Source organism: Panulirus ornatus, chromosome 4 (assembly GCF_036320965.1).
Source record: "Panulirus ornatus isolate Po-2019 chromosome 4, ASM3632096v1, whole genome shotgun sequence".
In the NCBI taxonomy this organism is placed as follows: domain Eukaryota; kingdom Metazoa; phylum Arthropoda; class Malacostraca; order Decapoda; family Palinuridae; genus Panulirus; species Panulirus ornatus.
The window spans coordinates 38,655,937-38,681,434 of record NC_092227.1 but is presented as its reverse complement, the minus strand read 5'-3'; the positions used below and the strand labels follow the sequence as shown (position 1 = coordinate 38,681,434).

Genomic DNA, 25,498 nt, shown 5'->3' with positions numbered 1-25,498 from the left:
CTACTCCTTCCCTTGCTCTTGTCTTCTCACTAACCCCTGACTTTACTCCCAAGACCTTCCCAAACCACTCTTCCCGTTTACCCTTGAGCTTCGTTTCACTCAGAGCCAAAACATCCAGGTTCCTTTCCTCAAACATACTACCTATCTCTCCTTTTTTCACATCTTGGTTACATCCACACACATTTAGGCACCCCAATCTGAGCCTTCGAGGAGGATGAGCACTCCCCGCGTGACTCCTTCTTCTGTTTCCCATTTTAGAAAGTTAAAAAGTACAAGGAGGGGAGGATTTCTGGCCCCCCGCTCCCGTCGGGAGACAGCGACGAGGTATAAAAAAAAAGAAAAAAAAAAAAAAAAAATATATATATATATATATATATATATATATATATATATGGGTATATATATGGGTATGTTTGAAGGAATAGTGGTTCCAACAATGATGTATGGTTGCGAGGTGTGGGCTATGGATAGAGTTGTGCACAGGAGGGTGGATGTGCTGGAAATGAGATGTTTGAGGACAATATGTGGTGTGAGGTGGTTTGATCGAGTAAGTAAGAGAGATGTGTGGAAATAAAAAGAGCGTGGTTTAGAGAGCAGGAGAGGGTGTTTTGAAATGGTTTGGGCACATGGAGAGAATGAGTGAGGAAAGATTGACCAAGAGGATATATGTGTTGGAGGTGGAGGGAACGAGGAGAAGTGGGAGACCAAATTGGAGGTGGAAAGATGAAGTGAAAAAGATTTTGAGTGATCGGGGCCTGAACATGCAGGAGGGTGAAAGGCGGGCAAGGAATAGAGTGAACTGGATCGATGTGGTATACCGGGGTCGACGTGCTGTCAATGGATTGAATCAGGGCATGTGAAGCGTCTGGGGTAAACCATGGAAAGTTGTGTGGGGCCTGGATGTGGAAAGGGAGCTGTGGTTTCGGGCATTATTGCATGACAGCTAGAGACTGAGTGTGAACGAATGGGGCTTTTGTTGTCTTTTCCTAGCACTACCTCGTACACATGAGGGGGCAGGGGGATGTTATTCCATGTGTGGCAAAGTGGCGATGGGAATGAATAAAGGCAGACAGTGTGAATTGTGTGCATGTGTATATATGTATGTGTCTGTGTGTGTATATATATGTGTACATTGAGATGTATGGGTATGTATATTTGCGGGTGTGGATGTGTATGTATATACATGTGTATGGGGGTGGGTTGGGCCATTTCTTTCGTCTGTTTCCTTGCGCTACCTCGCAAACGTGGGAGACACCGACAAAGCAAAATAAAATAAAAAATAAAAAATATATATATATATGTCTGTGTATGTATATATATGTATACGTTGAAATGTATAGGTATGTATATGTGCATGTGTGGATGTGGATGTGGACGTCGACCTCAGTATACCACATCATTCCAGTTCACTCTATTCCTTGCACACCTTTCACCATCCTGCATGTTCAGGCCTCGATCGCTCAAAATCTTTTTCAATACATCCTTCTACCTCCAATTTTGTCTCCCACTTCTCATTCCCTCCACCTCTGACACACGTATCCTCTTTGTCAATCTTTCCTCATTCATTCTCTCCATGTGACCAAACCATTTCAATACACCCTCTTCTGCTCTCTCAACTACACATATTTTATTACCACACATATTGTCCTCAAACATCTCATTTTGAACACATTCACCCTCCTCCGAACAACCCTATCTATAGCCCAAACCTTGCAACCATATAATATTGTTGGAACCACCATTCCTTGAAACATACCCATTTTTGCTTTCCGAGATAATGTTCTCGACTTCCACACATTCTTCAACGCTCCCAGAACTTTCGCCCCCTCCCCCAACCTGTGACTCACTTCCGCTGCCATGGTTCCATCCGCTGTTAAATCCACTCCAAGATACATAAAACACTTCACTTCCTCCAGTTTTTCTCCATTCAAAATTACCTCCCAATTCACTTGTCCCTCAAATCTACTGTACCTAATAACCTTGTTCTTATTCACATTTACTCTCAGCTTTCTTCATTCACATGCTTTACCAAACTCAGTCACCAGCTTCTCCAGTTTCTCATCCGAATCAGCCACCAGTGCTGTATCATCAGTGAACAACAACTGACTCACTTCTTAAGCCCTCTCATCCACAACAGACTGCAGACATGCCCTTTTCTCCAAAGCACATGCATTCACCTCCCTAACAACCCCATCCACAAACAAATTAAACAACCATGGAGACATCACACACCCCTGCCTCAAACCAACATTTACTGAGAACCAATCACTTTCCTCTCTTCCTACTCGTACACATACCTTACATCCTCGATAAAAACTTTTCACTGCTTCTAGCAACTTGCCTCCTACACCATATATATTCTTAAAACCTTCCACAGAGCATCTCTATCAGCTCTATCATATACCTTCTCCAGATCCATAAATGCTATATACAAATCCATTTGTTTTTCTAAGTATTTCTCACATACATGCTTCAAAGCAAACACCTGATCCACACATCCTCTACCACTTCTGAAACCACACTGCTCTTCCCCAACCTGATGCTCTGTATATGCCTTCACCCTCTCAATCAATACCCTCCCATATAATTTACCAGGAATACTCAACAAACTTATACCTTTGTAATTTGAACACTCACCTTTATTCCCTTTCCCTTTGTACAATGGCATTCCGCCAATCCTCAGGCACATCACCATGAGCCATACATACACTAAATATCCTCACCAACCAGTCAACAATACAGTCACCCCCATTTTTAATAAATTCCACTGCAATACCATCCAAACCCACCGCCTTGCCAGCTTTCATCTTCCATAAAGCTTTCACTATCTCTTCTCTGTTTACCAAACCATTCTCCCTGACCCTCTCACTTCACGTATCACCTCGACCAAAACACCCTATATCTGCCACTCTATCATCAAACACATTCAACAAACCTTCAAAATACTCACTCCACGTCCTTCTCACATCGCCACTACTTGTTATCACCTCTCCATTAGCCCCCTTCACAGATGTTCCCATTTGTTCCCTTGTCGTATGCACTTTACCTTCTTCCAAAGCATCGTTTTATTCTCCCTAGAATGTAATGATACTCTCTCACCCCAACTCTCATTTGCCCTCTTTTTCACCTCTTGCACCTTTCTCTTGACATCTTGCCTCTTTCTTTTATACATCTCCTAGTCATTTGCACTATTTCCCTGCAAAAATTGTCCAAATGCCTCTCTCTTCTCTTTCACTAATAATCTTACTTCTTCACCTTACCACTCACTATCCTTTCTAATCTGCCCACCTCCCACCTTTCTCCTGCCACAAGAATCTTTTGCGCAAGGCATCACTGCTTCCCTAAATACATCCCATTCATTCCCCACTCCCCTTACGTCCTTTGTTCTCACCTTTTTTTCCATTCTGCACTCAGTCTCTCCTGGTACTTCCTCACACAAGTCTCCTTCCCAAGCTCACTTACTCTCACCACTCTCTTCACTCCAACATTCTCTCTTCTTTCCTGAAAACCTCTACAAATCTTCACCTTCGCCTCCACAAAATAATGATCAGACATCCCTCCAGTTCCACCTCTCAGTGCACTAACATCCAAAAGTCTCTTTCAAGTGCCTATCAATCAAGGCATAATCAAATAATGCTCTCTGGCCATCTCTCCTACTTACATACGTATACTTATGTATATCTCTCTTTTTAAACCAGGTATTCCCAATCACCTGCCCTTTTTAGCACACAAATCTACAAGCTCTTCACCATTTCCATTTACAACACTGAACACCCCATGTACACCAATTATTCCCTCAACTGCCACATTACTCACATTTGCATTCAGCACCCATCACTATAACCTGGTCTCGTGCATCAAAACTGCTAACACACTCACTCAGCTACTCCCAAAACACTTGCCTCTCATGATCTTTCTTCTCATGCCCAGGTGCATAGGCACCAATAATCATCACCTATCTCTCTACATCCACTTTCAGTTTTACCCATATCAATCTAGAGTTTACTTTCTTACACTCTATCACATACTCCTACAACTCCAGTGTCAGGAGTAGTGCAATGAAGTGAAACGAAGTTGAATGGTAAAGAGGAAGAGTGGTTTGGGAATGTCTTGGGAGTAAAGTCAGGGGTTGGTGAGGAGGCAAGAGGAAAACACCTCCCTGCTCTAGCAAGAAAATGAAGACTAATATAAAGATTAATGAGAGTAAATCCTCCCAACAACCCTTGTCCGTGAATGAGGCTCATTCTTCCATGCCACCAAGGGGAGGAGGGGAACTCATTTGAAATCTCCTCCTAACGAGATTCATATCATCGACAATAACCCTGCAATCCTTCGGCAAAGATCCTCGCCTGAAGTGTCAAGAGGAAATAGGACACCTACTCAGGCAGATAGACAAACCTCCCAGTGACCCTAAAAACATAGAAATCTTATCCTTCCCACAAGGCTATACTTTAAATGAACAGCATAAAAACAGCTGGTTCCAAGATGCAGTTAAGTATGGTCACAAACCTGGAGGGAGTGGAATCATGGTCAGGAGTTACAACCAGGGTATGACTGAAAAGCTCACCATGGCAGGCTTTACGAACATCTTCTTGTGAAGCCTGACCTGGGAACAACATCACCAAACTTATCATCAAAGGATTTTCCTCCGGTTCAACTATGACTTCATAAAGGAGGACTTGCCCAACCTCATGGGTGCCTCCTGGAATAGAATCAGTAGATGAGGAACAAAGATAGTAGGATTCTGAAAGGGCAAATTCCCTAGCAGCATCTTTTTTAAGTCTCTGGGCATGACCCTGTACATCAAACCCTATCAGCAACAACCGCTGATGTGTGGTAAGTGCAGCAGGTGGAATCACCCCTGAAGGCATGCAAATCATGCCCCAGTTGCAGGTACTGTGCAGGATACCACCTCTTGCAGGAGCACCTGGACAAGATCAGGGGTGAGGAGGATATACACTACAAGAGCATCAACTGCTTTGGTGATCACAATGCAGGTCATCACAACTGCCCTCGTCGACTCTCAAGCAACTAACAATCTTATTCCATCGAACAATCTTCACAGAACCTGCATCTGTAATAGCAGTATATCTCTCAACAAGCATATCAACCCACTCAGCAGTATACCAGCCCCTCACAGGTAGGCAGATTATCCGGTCGGGTTCAATGCCCAACCTACAAAATGCGCCGTCCTCCTACACACAAACATTGTCAGGAGGCACTTCAGGTACATCCACAGTCACCACAATTGACACATCAGTGACAACCTAGATGGAATCTTCCAATGTCTAATTTTTCCTATGCTTTTGATCCTCCCTCCCCCATATAATTCCCTCCTCTTTAACCACCTGCACAACAGGCTGTAGCTGTCTGACAATCCCACATTCAAGGCTCTCATGGTCAGCCTGGATGCCAAGAGTGACAAGTTACTGGCCAAGATCGCAAGGCTCCTGGTCAGCCAGGAGGGTACATTCGAGGAGTTCCTGGCCAGCAAGCCAAGATGATCAAACTTCTCAAGGATATGATTCCTATGGCTGAGAATATTCAGTGGGCAGTTAATAACACTGATTCACTTCGGTCAACTAATGGCCTACTAAGTCCATATTCAGAACAGGACAACTGTACACATGCACAGATCAGGATTGCCTGCTGGGCCGGCATATCAAGAAGCCTGAGCGGAAAATCCATACAGAAGCTCATCGATAGCAGCTCGGTGCCCAGCGCCCGCAAGAGCCTCATCTTTTAGAGTTGGAAGTTAGAACTGAGCGTACATGAAGAGATTTGAGCAGACCTAGCCAACTATGTCGACACTGCAGAGCACCCCTCTTCATCATAAGTTGGTATTCTGATGTCTACTTTCTCCCATTACCCTGAAAATCGTCACTTGAAATGCTAACAGCCTCACCCATAAGGGTATAGTCCTCCAGCAGTATGTGCTATCACACAGCATGGACGTTATCTGCCTGCAGGAGACAAAACATCAGGAGCCAATAAAGCACAAGATACCATAATACATTGCATTTACACAACCCAGCATTGAGACCATGCATGGCAGTGGTGGGACCCTTTTTGCCTGGGCCTGATCATGTATGTCAGGAAATTCCTCCCAACAACCCTGGCATCCCAACCTTTCATCAGCTATGGGTGTGATGCTCTTGAAGTTAAGATAACAGACACCTGCGGCCACTCTACTGTCACTGTTGTCAATCCCTACGGCAAGGACAACTTGTCAGATCTGCAGCACCTTGAGACCTATGTTGACATCAATTTTGTCATTCTTACTGGAGACTTTAATGCCATCCATTGCACCTTGGGCAGGAATAAACAGTCAAGTAGAATTGCAATGGGCACACCCTCTACAGGTGGCTTACCAATGCCAGCACGAGTAGCTGAATACCGACAGAGACTTTCCAACTCATACATACAAGAGGAAAAAAGCTCAACTATGTCATCTTGTTTAATGATGTTGGACTCCACTATGACACAGAGGCAGTTGATGAGCTTACATCTGATCATTATGCCATTGTATCAAATGTTGAGCTGCCAAGACTGCTTCTCAAGAGTGTTCCCATGAGGAAGAGGTTTTCAATTCCTTCCAAACACTAACATAAGACCATGGAGTCCCTGCAGTTGTGATATGATGAGTACTCTGCCAGGATGTCCTCCAAGGGTGACCCTGACGATGATCTCTTTGAGGAGGATTTAGAGCAGAACACCAAAAGGATCATTACCAGTTTCACCAGAAAGGGTAGAGATCAGCAGCTAGGTGCAAGAGCCCTCTCCTCTCACAGGTGGTGCAATGGAGATGGAGCAGTTAAGAAAATCAACAAGACCTACAAAACAGTCAAGCAGGAATACCTGCTCAATCCGACACCAAACAACTACACCACCTTGCAGTGAAAAACCAAATAGGCAAATGAGATCAAGAGGGCCACAAAGGAAAGGGACTGGAACAGCTTTATTCAGGGAATCAACCACCAGACACCCCTGTCTTCAGTAGTCAACAAAGTCAATATCATCAGTGGCAAGAAGAAAGGAGAACCAAGACACCCAAATCCGACCGCCAAGGCAAAGGAGCTCATCACTCAGTGGTTGTCAGCCTCTAGCTACAATGGTCTTCCCTTCAAAGTTCAGCTGGCCTAAAAGAAGGAGGGTCAGAGGTTATACAAAATCAACAGAACCTTCAGGAGAGAGGGCCTTGGTAATGGCGCGCCTGTCAGTGACTTTGAGCTGAGAGCCACACTGAGGCCAAGAAAGTCAACGAGCTCAGGAAAGAAAGTCAACAAGTCTAGGAAAGGACTGAATAACCTATGAAGTCATCAGAGCCTTTGCATCCTTCAGAGGGAATCCAATCCTCCATCTGTATAATGCCATTTAGAGGGCAGGATGCCTCCCTAAGGCCTGGAGGTATGCCAACATCATCTCCATTACTAAGCCTGGGAAGCCAGGCAAGATGAGACTGATATCTCTAACATTCTGTCTTGGCAAAGGCTTCAAGAGATTTGTCCTCACAAGGCTCCAGCATCTAATAAATCATCGACTCAACAAGTGCCTCTACAGCTTCCTGCCTAGGAGGAGTACTAGGAGGAGTACCCACAACTGCATTCGTTGGGTCAAGAGTCAATGTCCAAGCAAAGTACACGGCCTTCATCGATCTCAAGGGGGGCCTTTGACAGGATGAACCCAATAGCCCTCCTTGCAAAACTCAGCAACATCATGAACACCAAGATACTCTTGATCATCAAAGATTACATGACCAACAGGAGTGCAACTGTGTACCCGGATGGTGTACTCTAATTGAAAGATGGAGCTTGGCACCGCTCAGGATGGAGTCCTGTCATCCACCCTCTTCAACGTCCTCATGGATGTGATAGCACACACCAAGATGGATGGCACTATCAAGACAATCTATGCAGATGATGTCCCACAGTTGAGAAATGAGAGACCTGCAGTGTGCCCTCAACAAATTCACCTGCGTATGTAACTCCATAGGCCTAGTAATCTCATCAAGCAAGACCAAGGTTCTTGTCGGCAGACCCGAGAGGAGCCATGTTTCACATAAAGGGAATGAGCCTACTATAGGTGCCTTGGTATTGCTATTAGCCACTCCAAGTCCCAGACCCATGCCCTTCAGCAGTCCTGCATTGTCTGCCTCTACCTGCTGCACAGAGTGGCCAGTATGAGCGTCAGCTCCTCCATAATCTCCCATAGGCAGCTTTACATCACACTTGTGAGATCTGTCATAGATCATCACGTGAGTAACATAGTCAACATCAGGAAGACAAAGGCAAGGATACTCGAGAGAATACGAGACAAGGCTGTGAGGATCATGCTAGGCTGCTTCAACTCTGGATGTTGTGAAAATGCACAGGTGGAGGCTGGATTCCTGACCATCATGGTAAGGATCAAGGGGGCAGAGGCTGGGTAGATCTTCCACAGCCTTAATCTCCAAGACGACATACTGTTCTACAATATCTTCACCAAGCCCAAGACCACGAAGGAGTTCAACAACAGATGGCTTGCTGTCTTGCAAACTCTCTTTGAAGGAGTGGAGTACAAGCAATTCCTTAACATGAGAAGGGTCCCGACATCCCACCATTGGAGGTCCCCAATACGGTCGTGACCATCCCTGAAGAACATCACCATGAGGGTTGATACACCTTAGATCCAGCAGCAGCAGTTCACTGAGAGGACCTCCCATCTCCCCATAGTCTTCCATAATCTACACGACTGTATCCATCCAGGAGGACAGACGGGTGGGCTGAATTATTGCTTTCACAGAGAGTAGAGCTGGTACCCCGAGTTTCCGTTGGGAGGCCTTTAGGGTCTCCAATGGAGACTCCTCAACCAGGTCAAGCCAGAGGTCCAGTTCATGGGTGGCATCGCAATAGTTACCATCAGCCAGAGTGCTGTGCAATCAATACAAGGATATATCCCCAAGAATGAGCTGCTCATGCAAGCCATCTATCAGAAACTCAGGAGCATCATGTTGCAGAAGAGAGTGCATTTCATATGGGTCCCTTCCCACTGTGGCACTGATGGGAATAAGGATGCTGACAGGTTGAGGGAATGAGGACCAGCAAAAGATGAGATCCCCTATGGGTTCCCTCACCTCATCTCGCACCTCAAGACTCTGATCAGGAAGAGGGAGACCCTCAATTACTTGACATCCTACGAAGCCAGGGGGATGATATATACCTCCATTAGGAGGGATCTGAATCTCATTGGCAGCGTTCCCCCAGACTAAACAAATTACAGAATAATTACACAAGAGATCAGTGCAAAACTCATTCTCCAGACTAAGCAGCAATAACAGTGATGACCCACAAAGTGCCAGTGAAGTGATAAGATCATAGGGGTAAAGTGATCAATATCAGTTACACCATGTGCAAAAGAGCAAATGACCACACCTTGTTCATGTTTTGCAGTGCCCATATACTGAAAAGCATTGGGTTGAATCCCTAGGGATTTTGACTCTTCTCACCCATTTTGCACAGCCTAAAGTTTTCATTCATTTTAAAACAGAGTTCCTGTTTCTCTCAGCACAATAGTAACCTACAAAGTGTCAGTGAAGTGATAAAACAGAACTGATTGATTGACTGATTGAAAGAGTGGGATAGTGATCAATATCAGTTGCATGTAGTGTGCAAAAAATGCAATATGACTACACTTATACTTTCTAGTGCAAGATAGTATCTAGATGTTTTCCAGTGAGAGGATGTCTCCTTGCCCAACTGTATTAGTTGCACACCAGTGTTTCCCAGCTACAGCATGTCTCTCCGCCCTTTTATCCATACTTATACTTTGCAGTTTCCCAGTTAGGGAATGCTTCCTTGTCCAGTGTTGTCAATTGCACATTACTAGTTAGGTAAGATATCAGAGGTCACTGATAGGTTGGATAAGCTATTTCCGTTCCTTTTGTCAGACATGTTGTAATCAGATTATTTCATAAATCTTCATCTAAACCCAAGTCATACTGCCATGTATAACATATCAGTGTAAAGTCTTCCTGTATGATAGACTCACGGTCTGGGGGACATATCATCCATCTCTTCAGTACAGACCTTTTGTCATGGAATTCAAACTTTGTCTTCCTGTAAGCTTGTGTCAATAAAAGAACTGAATTGAAATGGGGTTGAGAGACCTGAAAAGGGTGTGTTGACATGGTATGGACATATGGAGAGAATGAGCAAGGAAAGGTTGTCAGAATTGGAGGGAACAAGGAGAATGGGGAGACCAGACTGGAGATGGAAGGATGGAGTGAAAAAGATTTTGAGCAATCGGGGCCTGAACATTCAGGAGAGTGAAACACACACACAGGATAGAATGAACTGGAATGATGTGGTATACAGGGTTTGATGTGCTGTCACTGGACTGAACCAGGACGTGTGAATCATCCAGAGTAAACCATGTAAAGGTCTATGGGGCCTGGCTGTGGACAGGGAGCTGTGTTTTCATGCATTACAAATGACAGCTAGAGAATGGATGTGAGAGGATGCAGCCTCTCTTTGTCTGTTCCTGGCAGTAATTCAGCAACAAAGGGAAACAGTGATCAAGTATGAAGTATGAAATAAAAAGGATATTGTTCCATGGAAAGGAAAACCCAGTCTGGTAGATGGTATCTTTTCAGAGTGCAATGCAAGAGAATTCTGAGCTATCAGGAGGCAGAAAAGAGTAGGTTTGTCATAATTCTATGATGGTCTCTGACTGGCCAAAGGCAGGCCTGAAATGATAGAGCTACTGCTTTAAAGGCTAAGTGGGGAAAGTCCATCACACAATGGAAGGAGAGAAGAAATCTAACCCTAAAATGGGGTTGCAAAATTATCTTTTTCTTTTTCGGGAAAGAATACCATTTACCAAAGAATGGAAATCTTTTTTTCCTGTATCCTTATTTACATCACCTGTAATCCAGTCACAGAATTAATGTTAGATATGCCATTGTTTAAGCCCTGGGCCGTGGTCCTGCTTGGCATACTTTCTCTCAATTTTGTGATGTTGAAGTGACTGACAAGCAACTGAAATGGAAAAAAAAATTCAGTTAAGTAGCAAAGCCTTATGATAAAAGAACAAACACCGACATTACCACATTAGACATTACAGTATCAAAATACACACAAGTTCAGTACCATAAAAGAAACATTTATTAATTTCCTTATTCTTTCTTCTTTCCACTGTTCCCATTCCTCCTACACTTCTGGTTTGTTTTAAAGGGCAGATAACTAGTAACTGTATAAAACACAGTATCTTAATCAATACATACTCTTTCATTGCAGATAAGCCTCAGCTGATATGCCCTACAAGAAGTTTCAGTGCTAGGTATATAGTATAAATGAAAGATTGATGTGGTTGTGTACAGATCCAAACAAAAGTTCTTTAGATCCATGGCTTGAATTCATAAAAGACAAAGAACTATACAACAAAGATGACATCTACCTCAACAATAAAGAGGCAGAACTATTACTTACATGAATCAAAGATCAAACTGTCACACAACTATGGGGAAAAGTTTTTGTTGAGAACCAGTTGAGGTCAGTGTACTGATCACATCAAACGGGCGGTTGAGGTCAGGTCAAGTTATATTACATGTCACACAAGAGAGGTCAGATCAAATTCCCTCCCCAGTAATGTCTGGGATGCAGGTCATGGGGGCTCATCACACTTAGACTGAAACATAGCCAGTCACCCAATCATACCACCAGTCTCCCACAGATATCACTTGAAGAAATTAAATGGATTTTACATGAATATAAAATCCATCTGAAACAAAATAACTGAACTGCATTGTTTGGTAAACAGTGAACAAGTTATCACTGATTTAACATAAACATATCATAACACAAAAACAAGAATCTGATTAGAGTACAATCTAACAGACTACAAATCATTTGTAAGGGGCAGACACAGTCCAGAACGCAGAACTGCACTGTATGTAAAATCTTACCTATACCCCATCAAAATTCAGACTGCAACACCTACTGTTGCTGAAGATTTGCATGTTCACATTAGTACAGAATCTTCCAAACTTTACGTAAATGTCATCTACAGATGTCCTAATCAGCCAGCAGATATTGACACTGTCATGTACAAGAGTTTACAACAAGCATTACATGATAAAGACTCGATCTTTCTTAGGATTCTAATCTTCCAGAAATCAACTGGCAAACTTTCTCAAGTGTAGAGAATGAATCTCCTAGACTAATCAACTTTATCGAAGGCAATTTTCTATGCCAAATTGTCAACAAGCTGACAAGGGAAGATAATATACTTTATTATGTTCTTGCGTTCTAGAAACTAATACCCGTGTTGGAGAACATTTAGGCACTTGTGACCATAACATGGTTAGGTTTGAAGTAAATATCAAAAGCAGCTCCCTTAAAACCAGTACTATCATCCCTGACTTTAAGATGGAAGATTTTAATGGGCTGCACAACACAGTGGAGAGAGAGTCTTACCCTGGTTGGTTCATGCCCAAAGGAATTATGGGCCAGTTTTAAGCATCATTTTATGCACCATCAAATCACATTCGTTCCCATGCATGAGAGAAGCAATAAATCAAAAATAATAAACTCTATAAGCTTAAGAAATCAGACAATGACCCAAATATTGCTATGCAATATAACACAATCACAAGACAATTAAAGTCCTTATCAAAGAAGCCAAGAGAGAATAAGAAGTGAGAACTGCAAGAGACAGTACTTGAGATCTTAATAGAGCTTATTGATATATTATTAATAAGAAACATATAAAGAGTGGAATAGAACCCTTAGTACAAGGATGGGAACCCATTGTGGATGATAAAAGCGTAGCAACAGCCCTGAACAAGTTTTTAGTTTGGTGTTTATGCTAGAAAGCAATGACATGATATTTGAGGCAGTGATAAATAGCACTCACAAGATACAGGAATTTACCATCACATTCAGAGAAGTACTATCACCGCTGGATAGGTTGAAGACTAACAAAAGCCCAAGTCTCAATCGTTTCTATCCACAAGTGATTAAAAACATCTAACATGAAATTACTGGACCGTTAACCCATATTTTCAATATCTCTCTCCAGGATGGAATAGTCCCACAGGACTGGAGACTAGCCGATGTCATTCCTTTTTATAAAAAGGGAAGCTACAATTTGCCTGGTAATTACTGTCGTATTAGCCCCACATTAATCATAAGTAAACTTCAAGAGTCAATGATTAAAGATAAAATAGTAGCTTATCTAGAACAACACAGCCTGATCAATAATACACAGTACAGTTTCAAAAGATGCAGATTGTGCCTTACATATCTCCTTCAATTTCATCATAAAATATTCAATACCGACAAAACAAAAGCAATAGATATAATATTTCTGGACATTCAGAAAGTCCCCCATGTTAAACTGAAGCACAAAATCCAGGCCTTAGGGATTACTGTTGCACAGGAAATTAGACTGAAGCTTGGTAATGTGATAGGACCCTGAGAGTTGTAATGACTGGAGAATAATCACCGTGGTCACCTATTATTAGTGGAGTCCCCAGGGATCCGACCTTGGGCCTATACTTTTCATCATTTATATCAACAATATTAATTATTTTTATTTATTATACTTTGTCGCTGTCTCCCGCGTTTGCGAGGTAGCGCAAGGAAACAGACGAAAGAAATGGCCCAACCCCCCCCCCCATACACATGTATATACATACGTCCACACACGCAAATATACATACCTACACAGCTTTCCATGGTGTACCCCAGACGCTTCACATGCCTTGATTCAATCCACTGACAGCACGTCAACCCCGGTATACCACATCGCTCCAATTCACTCTATTCCTTGCCCTCCTTTCACCCTCCTGCATATTCAGGCCCCGATCACACAAAATCTTTTTTACTCCATCTTTCCACCTCCAATTTGGTCTCCCTCTTCTCCTCGTTCCCTCCACCTCCGACACATATATCCTCTTGGTCAATCTTTCCTCACTCATTCTCTCCATGTGCCCAAACCACTTCAAAACACCCTCTTCTGCTCTCTCAACCACGCTCTTTTTATTTCCACACATCTCTCTTACCCTTACGTTACTCACTCGATCAAACCACCTCACACCACACATTGTCCTCAAACATCTCATTTCCAGCACATCCATCCTCCTGCGCACAACTCTATCCATAGCCCACGCCTCGCAACCATACAACATTGTTGGAACCACTATTCCTTCAAACATACCCATTTTTGCTTTCCGAGATAATGTTCTCGACTTCCACACATTCTTCAAGGCTCCCAGAATTTTCGCCCCCTCCCCCACCCTATGATCCACTTCCGCTTCCATGGTTCCATCCGCTGCCAGATCCACTCCCAGATATCTAAAACACTTCACTTCCTCCAGTTTTTCTCCATTCAAACTCACCTCCCAATTGACTTGACCCTCAACCCTACTGTACCTAATAACCTTGCTCTTATTCACATTTACTCTTAACTTTCTTCTTCCACACACTTTACCAAACTCAGTCACCAGCTTCTGCAGTTTCTCACATGAATCAGCCACCAGCGCTGTATCATCAGCGAACAACAACTGACTTCACTTCCCTTGATGTGGACTTCTGTCCATGATTGGAGCCTTAAAAAAAAGCTCTAATCACTCAAAATCTTTTACACTCCATCCTTCCATTTCCAATTTGGTTTCCCCATCTCTTTGTCTTCTCCACTTCTGATACATTTCTTTGCCAACCTCTCCCCAGTCATACTCTCCATGCATCCAAACCACTTCAGCACAACCTCTCCAGCTCTCTCAACCACACTCTTCTTATTACCACAACTGTCTCTTACCCTTTTATTACTTATTTAAACATACCATTTCACACCAACTACCTGATGAATACCTGGTAAAGTCTTTGTGTGTGTGTGTGTGTGTGTGTGTGCGAGTGTCTTCTTCCACGAACAACCCAGGAGAGGCCTAATCCTTAAACATTTCATATCTAACACATCCACCTTCATTTGCACATCCTCATTTACGGCCCATTCCTCATATTCAGAGCTGAGAGGCAAGGGTAAGCCCTTGCCTACACATGTCATAGAAAACATCAAATCAACCCTCCATAAATAGAAGTTTATATGTCCCTTGTCATGTAATGGACACAGGCAATAGATGGTAGTGATTTACCTTTGGGCACAAAGGATTTGAGCCTTGAAATCATACCACCATGCCACATGGTACGAAGTGTTTGAATCCTTGGCAACCATGGATAAATCATCAACAATTCCAATTTTTCAGTAAATACTAAACATATATAAAACTTTACTAGTGTTAGATGATTATTTTAATTCTAACTACAACCTATGTGGGTAAGGAGTTTCCCTAGCCACCTGGGTCACGAGATGTGACTGGCAATCTTACGAACCCTTGGTTGGTCTGAAATAGAAAGCTGTTCTTGCCTTGTGATCAACAGTTAACGTATTGGTCTGCCACAAAGTTGGGGCAGGAATCAAAATCACTGGTGCCAAAAGTAAAACTGTTATGATCTTCATGTATGCAGTACTTGTAAAATATTCATTATCATTATTATACTTTGTCACTGTCTCAAAATTAGCAAGGTAGCACAAGGAAACAAAATGAAAAAATGGGCCAACCCACCTACATACACATGTATATAGATAAACGTACACACACACACATATACAAACCTATGCATTTCAACGTATAACTATATGGTAGAGGACGTGTGGATCAGGTGTTTGCTTTGAAGACTGTATGTGAGAAATACTTAGAAAAGCAAATGGATTTGTATGTAGCATTTATGGATCTAGAGAAGGCATATGATAGAGTTAACAAAGATGCTCTGTGGAAGGTAATAAGAATATATAGTGTGGGAGGAAAGTTGTTAGAAGCAGTGAAAAGTTTTTATCGAGGATGTAAGGCATGTGTATGTGTAGGAAGAGAGGAAAGTGATTGCTTCTCAGTGAATGTAGGTTTGCGCCAGGGGTGTGTGATGTCTTAATGGTTGTTTAAATTGTTTATGGATGGGGTTGTTAGGGAGGTGAATGCAAGAGTTTTGGAAAGAGGGGCAAGTATGCAGTCTGTTGGGGATGAGAGACCTGGGTAAGTGAGTCAGTTGTTGTTCGCTGATGATACAGCGCTGATGGCTGATTCATGTGAGAAACTGCAGAAGCTGGTGACTGAGTTTGGTAAAGTGTGTGAAAGAAGAAAGTTAAGAGTAAATGTGAATAAGAGCAAGGTTATTAGGTACAGTAGGGTTGAGGGTCAAGTCAATTGGGAGGTAAGTTTGAATGGAGAAAAACTGGAGGAAGTAAAGTGTTTTAGATATCTGGGAGTGGATCTGGCAGCGGATGGAACCATGGAAGCGGAAGTGAACCATAGGGTGGGGGAGGGGGCGAAAATCCTGGGATCCTTGAAAAATGTGTGGAAGTCGAGAACATTATCTCCGAAAGCAAAAATGGGTATGTTTGAAGGAATAGTGGTTCCAACAATGTTGTATGGTTGCAAGGCGTGGGCGATGGATAGAGTAGTGTGCAAGAGGGTGGATGTGCTGGAAATGAGATGTTTGAGGACAATATGTGGTGAGGTGGTTTCATCGAGTAAGTAATGTAAGGGTAAGAGAGATGTGTGGAAATAAGAAGAGCATGGTTGAGAGAGCAGAAGACGGTGTTTTGAAATGGTTTGGGTACATGAAGACAATGAGTGAGGAAAGATTAACCAAGAGGATATATATGTCGGAGGTGGAGGGAACGAGGAGAAGTGGGAGACCAAATTGGAGGTGGAAAGATGGAGTGAAAAAGATTTTGAGTGACCAGGGCCTGAACATGCAGGAGGGTGAAAGGCAGGCAAGGAATAAGAGTGAATTGGATCGATGTGGTATACCAGGGTCGACGTGCCATCAATGGATTGAATCAGGGCATGTGATGTGTCTGGGGTAAACCATGGAAAGTTCTGTGGGGCCTGGATGTGGGAAGGGAGCTGTGTTTTCGGGCATTATTGCATGACAGCTAGAGACTGAGTGTGAACGAACGGGGCCTTTGTTGTCTTTTCCTAGCGCTACCTCGCACACATGAGGGGGAAGGGGGATGTTATTCCATGTGTGGCGAGGTGGCGATGGGAATGAATAAAGGCAGACAGTGTGAATTGTGTGAATGTGTACATATGTTTATGTTTGTGTGTGTATATATATGTGTACATTGAGATGTACGGGTATGTATATTTGCGCGTGGGGAAGTGTATGTATATACATGTGTATGGGGGTGGGTTCGGCCATTTCTTTCATCTGTTTCCTTGCGCTACCTCACAAACGCGGGACACAGCGACAAAGCAAAATAAATATAAATATATATATAAATCTTCTGGCGGGGCCCAGAAATCCTCCTCTCCTTGTATTTTAATTTCTAAAATGGGAAAAAGAAGGAGTCATGCGGGGAGCATTCATACTCCTCGTAGGCTCAGATTGGGGTGTCTAAATGTGTGTGGATGTAACCAAGATGAGAAAAAAGGAGAGATTGTTAGTATGTTTGAGGAAAGGAACCTGGATGTTTTGGCACTGAGTGAAATGAAGCTCAAGGGTAAAGGGGAAGAGTGGTTTGGGAATGTCTTGGGAGTAAAGTCAGGGGTTAGTGAGAGGACAAGAGCAAGGGAAGGAGGAGCACTACTCATGAAACAGGAGTTGTGGGAGTATGTGATAGAATGTGAGAAAGTAAATTCTAGATTAATATGGGTAACACTCAAAGTTGATGGAGAGGTAGGTGTTTTGGGAGCAGCTGAATGAGTATGTTATAGGTTTTGATGCACAAGACCGGGTTATAGTGATGAGTGATTTGAATGCAAAGGTAAGTAATGTGGCAGTTGAGGGAATAATTGGTGTACATGGGGTGTTCAGTGTTGTAAATGGAAATGGTGATGAGCTTGTAGATTTATGTGCTGAAAAAGGACTGGTGGTTGGGAATAACCGGTTTAAAAAGCGAGATGTAGATAAGTATACTTATGTAAGTAGGAGAGATGGCCAGAGAGCATTATTGGATTACATGTTAATTGACAGTGCGCGAAAGAGAGACTTTTGGATGTTAATGTGCTGAGAGGTGCAACTGGAGGGATGTCTGATAATTATCTTTTGGAGGCGAAGGTGAAGATTTGTATGGGTTTTCAGAAAAAAAGAGAGAATGTTGGGGGGAAGAGGGTGGTGAGAGTAAGGGAGCTTGGGAAGGAGACTTGTGTGAGGAAGTACCAGGAGAGACTGAGTACAGAATGGAAAAAGGTGAGAACAAAGGAGGTAAGGGGAGTGGGGGAGGAATGGGATGTATTTAGGGAATCAGTGATGGAGTGCGCAAAAGATGCTTGTGGCATGAGAAGCGCGGGAGGTGGGTTGATTAGAAAGGGTAGTGAGTGGTGGGATGAAGAAGTAAGATTATTAGTGAGAGAGAAGAGAGAGGCATTTGGACGATTTTTGTAGGGAAAAAATGCAATTGAGTGGGAGATATATTAAAGAAAGAGACAGGAGGTCAAGAGAAAGGTGCAAGAGGTGAAAAAGAGGGCAAATGAGAGTTGGGGTGAGAGAGTATCAATAAATTCTAGGGAGAATAAAAAGATGTTCTGGAAGGAGGTAAATAAAGTGCGTAAGACAAGGGAGCAAATGGGAACTTCAGTGAAGGGGGCTAATGGGGAGGTGATAACAAGTACTGGTGATGTGAGAAGGAGATGGAGTGAGTATTTTGAAGGTTTGTTGAATGTGTTTGATGATAGAGTGGCAGATATAGGGTGTTTTGGTCGAGGTGTTGTGCAAAGTGAGAGGGTTAGGGAAAATGATTTGGTAAACAGAGAAGAGGTAGTAAAAGCTTTCTGGAAGATGAAAGCCGGCAAGGCAGCAGCTTTGGATAGTATTGCAGTGGAATTTATTAAAAAAAAAAAGGGGGTGACTGTATTGTTGACTGGTTGGTAAGGTTATTTAATGTATGTATGACTCATGGTGAGGTACCTGAAGATTGGCGGAATGCGTGCATAGTGCCATTGTACAAAGGCAAAGGGGATAAGAATGAGTGCTCAAATTACAGAAGTATAAGTTTGTTGAGTATTCCTGGTAAATTATATGGGAGGGTATTGATTGAGAGGGTGAAGGCATGTACAGAGCATCAGATTGGGGAAGAGCAGTGTGGTTTCAGAAGAGGTAGAGGATGTGTGGATCAGGTGTTTGCTTTGAAGAATGTATGTGAGAAATACTTGGAAAAGTTAATGGATTTGTATGTAGCATTTATGGATCTGGAGAAGGCATATGATAGAGTTGATAGAGATGCTCTGTCGAAGGTATTAAGAATATATGGTGTGGGAGGCAAGTTGTTAGAAGCAGTGAAAAGTTTTTATCAAGGATGTTAGGCATGTGTACGGGTAGGACGAGAGGAAAGTGATTGCTTCTCCGTGAATGTAAGTTTGCGGCAGGGGTGTGTGATGTCTCCATGGTTGTTTAATTTGTTTATGGATGGGGTTGTTAGGGAGGTGAATGCAAGAGTTTTGGAAAGAGGGGCAAGTATGCAGTCACTTGGGGATGAGAGAGCTTGGGAAGTGAGTCAGTTGTTGTTCGCTGATGATACAGCGCTGGTGGCTGATTCATGTGAGAAACAGCAGAAGCTGGTGACTGAGTTTGGTAAAGTGTGTGAAAGAAGAAAGTTAAGAGTAAATGTGAATAAGAGCAAGGTTATTAGTCACAGTAGGGTTGAGGGTCAAGTCAATTGGAAGGTAAGTTTGAGTGGAGAAAAACTGGAGGAAGTAAAGTGTTTTAGATATCTGGGAGTGGATCTAGCAGCGGATGGAACCATGGAAGCGGAAGTGAACCATAGGGTGGGGGAGGGGGCGAAAATCCTGGGAGCCTTGAAGAATGTGTGGAAGTCGAGAACATTATCTCCGAAAGCAAAAATGGCTATGTTTGAAGGAATAGTGGTTCCAACAATGTTGTATGGTTGCGAGGCGTGGGCTATGGATAGAGTTGAGCGCAGGAGGGTGGATGTGCTGGAAATGAGATGTTTGAGGACAATGTGTGGTGTGAGGTGGTTTGATCGAGTAAGTAACGTAAGGGTAAGAGAGATGTGTGGAAATAAAAAGAGCGTGGTTGAGAGAGCAGAAGAGGGTGTTTTGAAGTGGTTTGGGCACATGGAGAGAATGAGTGAGGAAAGATTGACCAAGAGGATATATGTGTCGGAGGTGGAGGGAACGAGAAGTGGGAGACCAAATTGGAGGTGGAAAGATGGAGTGAAAAAGATTTTGTGTGATCGGGGCCTGAACATGCAGGAGGGTGAAAGGAGGGCAAGGAACAGAGTGAATTGGATCGATGTGGTATACCGGGGTTGACGTGCTGTCAGTGGGTTGAATCAGGGCATGTGAAGCGTCTGGGGTAAACCATGGAAAGCTGTGTAGGTATGTATATTTGCGTGTGTGGACGTATGTATATACATGTGTATGGGGGTGGGTTGGGCCATTTCTTTCATCTGTTTCCTTGCGCTACCTTGCAAACAGCGGGAGACAGCGACATAGCAAAAAAAAAAAATATATATATATATATATATATATATATATATTATCCCTGGGGATAGGGGATTAAGAATACTTCCCACGTATTCTCTGCGTGTCGTAGAAGGCGACTAAAAGGGGAGGGAGCAGGGGGGCTGGAAATCCTCCCCTCTCGTTTTTTTTTTTTTTTTTTTTTCTTTTTTTTCCAAAAGAAGGAACAGAGGGGGCCAGGTGAGGATATTCCAAAAAAGGCCCAGTCCTCTGTTCTTAACGCTACCTCGCCAACGCGGGAAATGGCAAATAGTTTAAAAGAAAAGATATATATATATATATATATATATATATATATATATATATATATATATATATATATATATATTTTTTTTTTTTTTCAAACTATTCGCCATTTCCCGCGTTAGCGAGGTAGCGTTAAGAACAGAGAACTGGGCCACTGAGGGAATATCCTCACCTGGCCCCCTTCTCTGTTCCTTCTTTTGGAAAATTAAAAAAAAAATTGAGAGGGGAGGATTTCCAGCCCCCCGCTCCCTCCCCTTTTAGTCGCCTTCTACGACACGCAGGGAATACGTGGGAAGTATTCTTTCTCCCCTATCCCCAGGGATAATATATATATATATATATATATATATATATATATATATATATATATATATATATATATATATATATATTTTTTTTTTTTTATACCTCGTCGCTGTTTCCCGCGTTTGCGAGGTAGCGCAAGGAAACAGACGAAAGAAATGGCCCAACCCCCCCCATACACATGTACATACACACGTCCACACACGCAAATATACATACCTACACAGCCTTCCATGGTTCACCCCGGACGCTTCACATGCCTTGATTCAATCCACTGACAGCACGTCAACCCCTGTATACCACATCGCTCCAATTCACTCTATTCCTTGCCCTCCTTTCACCCTCCTGCATGTTCAGGCCCCGATCACACAAAATCCTCTTCACTCCATCTTTCCACCTCCAATTTGGTCTCCCTCTTCTCCTCGTTCCCTCCACCTCCGACACATATATCCTCTTGGTCAATCTTTCCTCACTCATCCTCTCCATGTGCCCAAACCATTTCAAAACACCCTCTTCTGCTCTCTCAACCACGCTCTTTTTACTTCCACACATCTCTCTCACCCTCACGTTACTTACTCGATCAAACCACCTCACACCACACATTGTCCTCAAACATCTCATTTCTAGCACATCCATCCTCCTGCGCACAACTCTATCCATAGCCCACGCCTCGCAACCATACAACATTGTTGGAACCACCATTCCTTCAAACATACCCATATTCATTTATTCATTTTGCTTTCTCGCTGTCTCCCGCGTTAGCGAGGTAGCGCAAGGAAACAGAGGAAAGAATGGCCCAGCCCACCCACATACACGTGCATATACATACAGGTCCACACGTGCAAATATACATATCTATACATCTCAATGTACACATATATATACACACACAGACATATACATATATACACGTGTACATAATTTATACTATCTGCCTTTATTCATTACCATCGCCACCTCGTCACACATGGAATAACAACCCCCTCCCCCCTCACATGTGCGAGGTAGCGCTAGGAAAAAACAACAATGGCCACATTCGTTCACGTTCAGTCTCTAGACGTCATGTAATAATGCACTGAAACAACAGCTCCCTTTCCATATAAAGGCCCCACAAAACTTTCCATGGTTACCCCAGACACTTCACATGCCCCAGTTCAATCCATGGAAAGAACACCGACCCCAGTATACCACATCGTTTCAATTCACTCTATTCCTTGCGCGCCTTTCACCCTCCTGAATGTTCAGGCCCTGATCACTCAAAATCTTTTTCACTCCATCTTTCCACCTCCAATTTGGTCTTACACTTCTCCTCGGTCACTCCACTTCCGACACATATGTCCTCTTGGTCAATCTTTCCTCGCTCATTCAATCCATGTGACCAAACTATTTCAAAACACCCTCTTCTGCTCTCTCAACCAAGCTCTTTTTATTTCCACACATCTCTATTACCCTTACATTACTTACTCGATCAAACCACCTCACACCACATATTGTCCTCAAACATCTCATTTCCAGCACATCCACCCTCCTGCGCACAACTCTATCCATAGCCCACGCCTCGCAACCATACAACATTGTCGGAACCACTATTCCTTCAAACATACCCATTTTTGCTTTCCGAGATTATGTTCTCGACTTCCAAACATTCTTCAAGGCTCCCAGAATTTTCGCCCCCTCCCCCACACCACATATTGTCCTCAAACATCTCATTTCCAGCACATCCACCCTCCTGCGCACAACTCTATCCATAGCCCACGCCTCGCAACCATTCAACGTTGTCGGAACCACTATTCCTTCAAACATACCCATTTTTCCTTTCCCAAATTATGTTCTCGACTTCCAAACATTCTTCAAGGCTCCCAGAATTTTCACCCCCTCCCCCACCCTATGATTCACTTCCGCTTCCACGGTTCCTTCCGCTGCCAGATCCACTCCCAGATATCTAAAACACTTTACTTCCTCCAGTTTTAAAACATTCAAACTTACTGCCCAATTAACTTGACCCTCAACCTTAATGTACCTAATAACTTTGCTCTTATTCACATTTACTCTCAACTTTCTTCTTTCACACACTTTAGCAAACTCAGTCAGCAGTTTCTGCAGTTTCTCACAAGAATCATCCACCAGCGCTGTATCATCAGAGAACAACACCTGACTCACTTCCCAAGCAGTCTCATCCACAACTGACTGCATACTTGCCCCTCTTTCCAAAACTCTTGCATTCACCTCCCTAACAGCCCCATCCATAAACAAATTAAACAACCATGGAGACATCATACACCCTTGCAGCAAACCTACATTCACTGAGAACCAATCACTTTCCTCTCTTCCTACACGTACACATGCTTTACATCCTCGATAAAAACTTTTCACTGCTTCTAACAACTTGCCCTCCCACACCATATATTCTTAATACCATCCACAGAGGATCTCTATCAACTCTATAATACGCCTTCTCCAGATCCATAAATGCTACATACATATACATTTGCTTTTCTAAGTATTTCTCACATACGTTCTTCAAAGCAAACACCTGATCCACACATCCTCTACCACTTCTAAAACCACACTGCTACTCCCCCATCTGATGCTCTGTACATGCCTTCACCCTCTCAATCAATACCCTCCCATATAATTTATAATTTACCAGGAATACTCAACAAACATACCTCTGTAATTTGAGCACTCACACTTATCCCCTTTGCCTTTGTACAATGGCATTATGCAAGCATTTCGCCAATCCTCAGGCACCTCACCATGAGTCATACATACATTAAATAACCTTACCAACCAGTCAACAATACAGTCAACCCCTTTTTTAATAAATTCCACTGCAATACCACCCAACCCCGCTGCCTTGCCGGCTTTCATTTTCCGCAAACCTTTTACTACCTCTTCTCTGTTTGCCAAATCATTTTCCCTTACCCTCTCACTTTGCACACCACCTTGACCAAAACACCCTATATCTGCCACTCTATTATCAAACACATTCAACAAACCTTCAAAATACTCACTCCATCTCCTTCTCACATCACCACTAATTGTTATCACCTCACCATTAGCCCCCTTCACTGATGTTCCTACTTGTTACCTTGTCTTACGCACTTTATTTACCTCCTTCCAAATCATCTTTTTCTTCTCCCTAAAATTTAATGATACTCTCTCACCCCAACTCCCATTTGCCCTCTTCTTCACCTCTTGCACCTTTCCTTGGCCTCCTGCCTCTTTCTTTTATACATCTCCCATTCATTTGCATTTCTTCCCTGCAAAAATTGTCCAAGTGCCTCTCTCTTCTCTTTCACTAATACTCTTACTTCTTCATCCCACCACTCATGACCCTTTCTAATCAACAAACCTACCACGCTTCTCATGCCAAAAGCATCTTTTGCGCAAGCCATCACTGCTTCCCTAAATACATCCCATTCCTCCCCCACTCCCTTTACCTCCTTTGCTCTCACCTTTTTCCATTCTGTACTCAGTCTCTCCTGGTACTTACTCACACAAGTCTCCTTCCCAAGCTCACTTACTCTCACCACTCTTTTCACCCCAACATTCTCTCTTCTTTTCTGAAAACCACCACAAACCATCACCTTCACCTCCATAAGATAATGATCAGACATCCCTCCAGTTGCACCTCTCAGCACATTAACATACAAAAGTCTCTCTTTCGCGCACCTATCAATTAACACGTAATCCAATAACACTCTCTGGCTATCTCTCCTACTTACATATGTATACTTATGTATATCTCGCTTTTTAAACCAGGTATTCCCATCACCAGTCCTTTTCAATACATAAATCTACAAGCTCTTCACTATTTCCATTTACAACGCTGAACACCCCATGTATACCAATTATTCCCTCAACTGCCACATTACTCACCTTTGCATTCAAATCACCCATCACTATAACCCGGTCTTGTGCATCAAAACCTATAACACACTCATTCAGCTGCTCCCAAAACACTTGCCTCTCATGATCCTTCTTCTCATGCCTAGGTGCATATGCACCAATAATCACCCATCTCTCTCCATCAACTTTCAGTTTTACCCATATCAATCTAGAATTTACTTTCTTACATTCTATCACATACTCCCACAACTCCTGTTTCGGGAGTAGTGCTACTCCTTCCCTTGCTCTTGTCCTCCCACTAACCCCTGACTTTACTCCCAAGACATTCCCAAAACACTCTTTCCCTTTACCCTTGAGCTTCGTTTCACTCAGAGCCAAAACATCCAGGTTAATTTCCTCAAACATACTAACTATCTCTCCTTTTTTCTCATCTTGGTTACATCCACACACATTTAGATACCCCAGTCTGAGCCTTCGAGGAGGATGAGCACTCCCCGCGTGACTCCTTCTTCTGTTTCCCCTTTTAGAAAGTTAAAATACAAGGATGGAAGTGTTTCTGGCCCCACGCTCCCGTCCCCT

At 43.0% G+C, this 25,498-nt stretch overlaps 1 protein-coding gene across 1 annotated transcript in view; it reads right to left on the bottom strand.

Annotated features, from left to right (window-relative positions):
• The window catches only part of LOC139764778 (protein arginine N-methyltransferase 9-like), a 354,991-nt gene that overhangs the window by 281,310 nt on the left and 48,183 nt on the right, over positions 1 to 25,498 (bottom strand). Inside the window, exon 2 of the mRNA XM_071691660.1 lies at positions 10,902 to 11,015. Within this exon, the coding sequence (XP_071547761.1) occupies positions 10,902 to 10,973 (72 nt within the window). The 5' untranslated portion in view covers positions 10,974 to 11,015. The remainder of the gene's footprint in view (positions 1 to 10,901; positions 11,016 to 25,498) is intronic.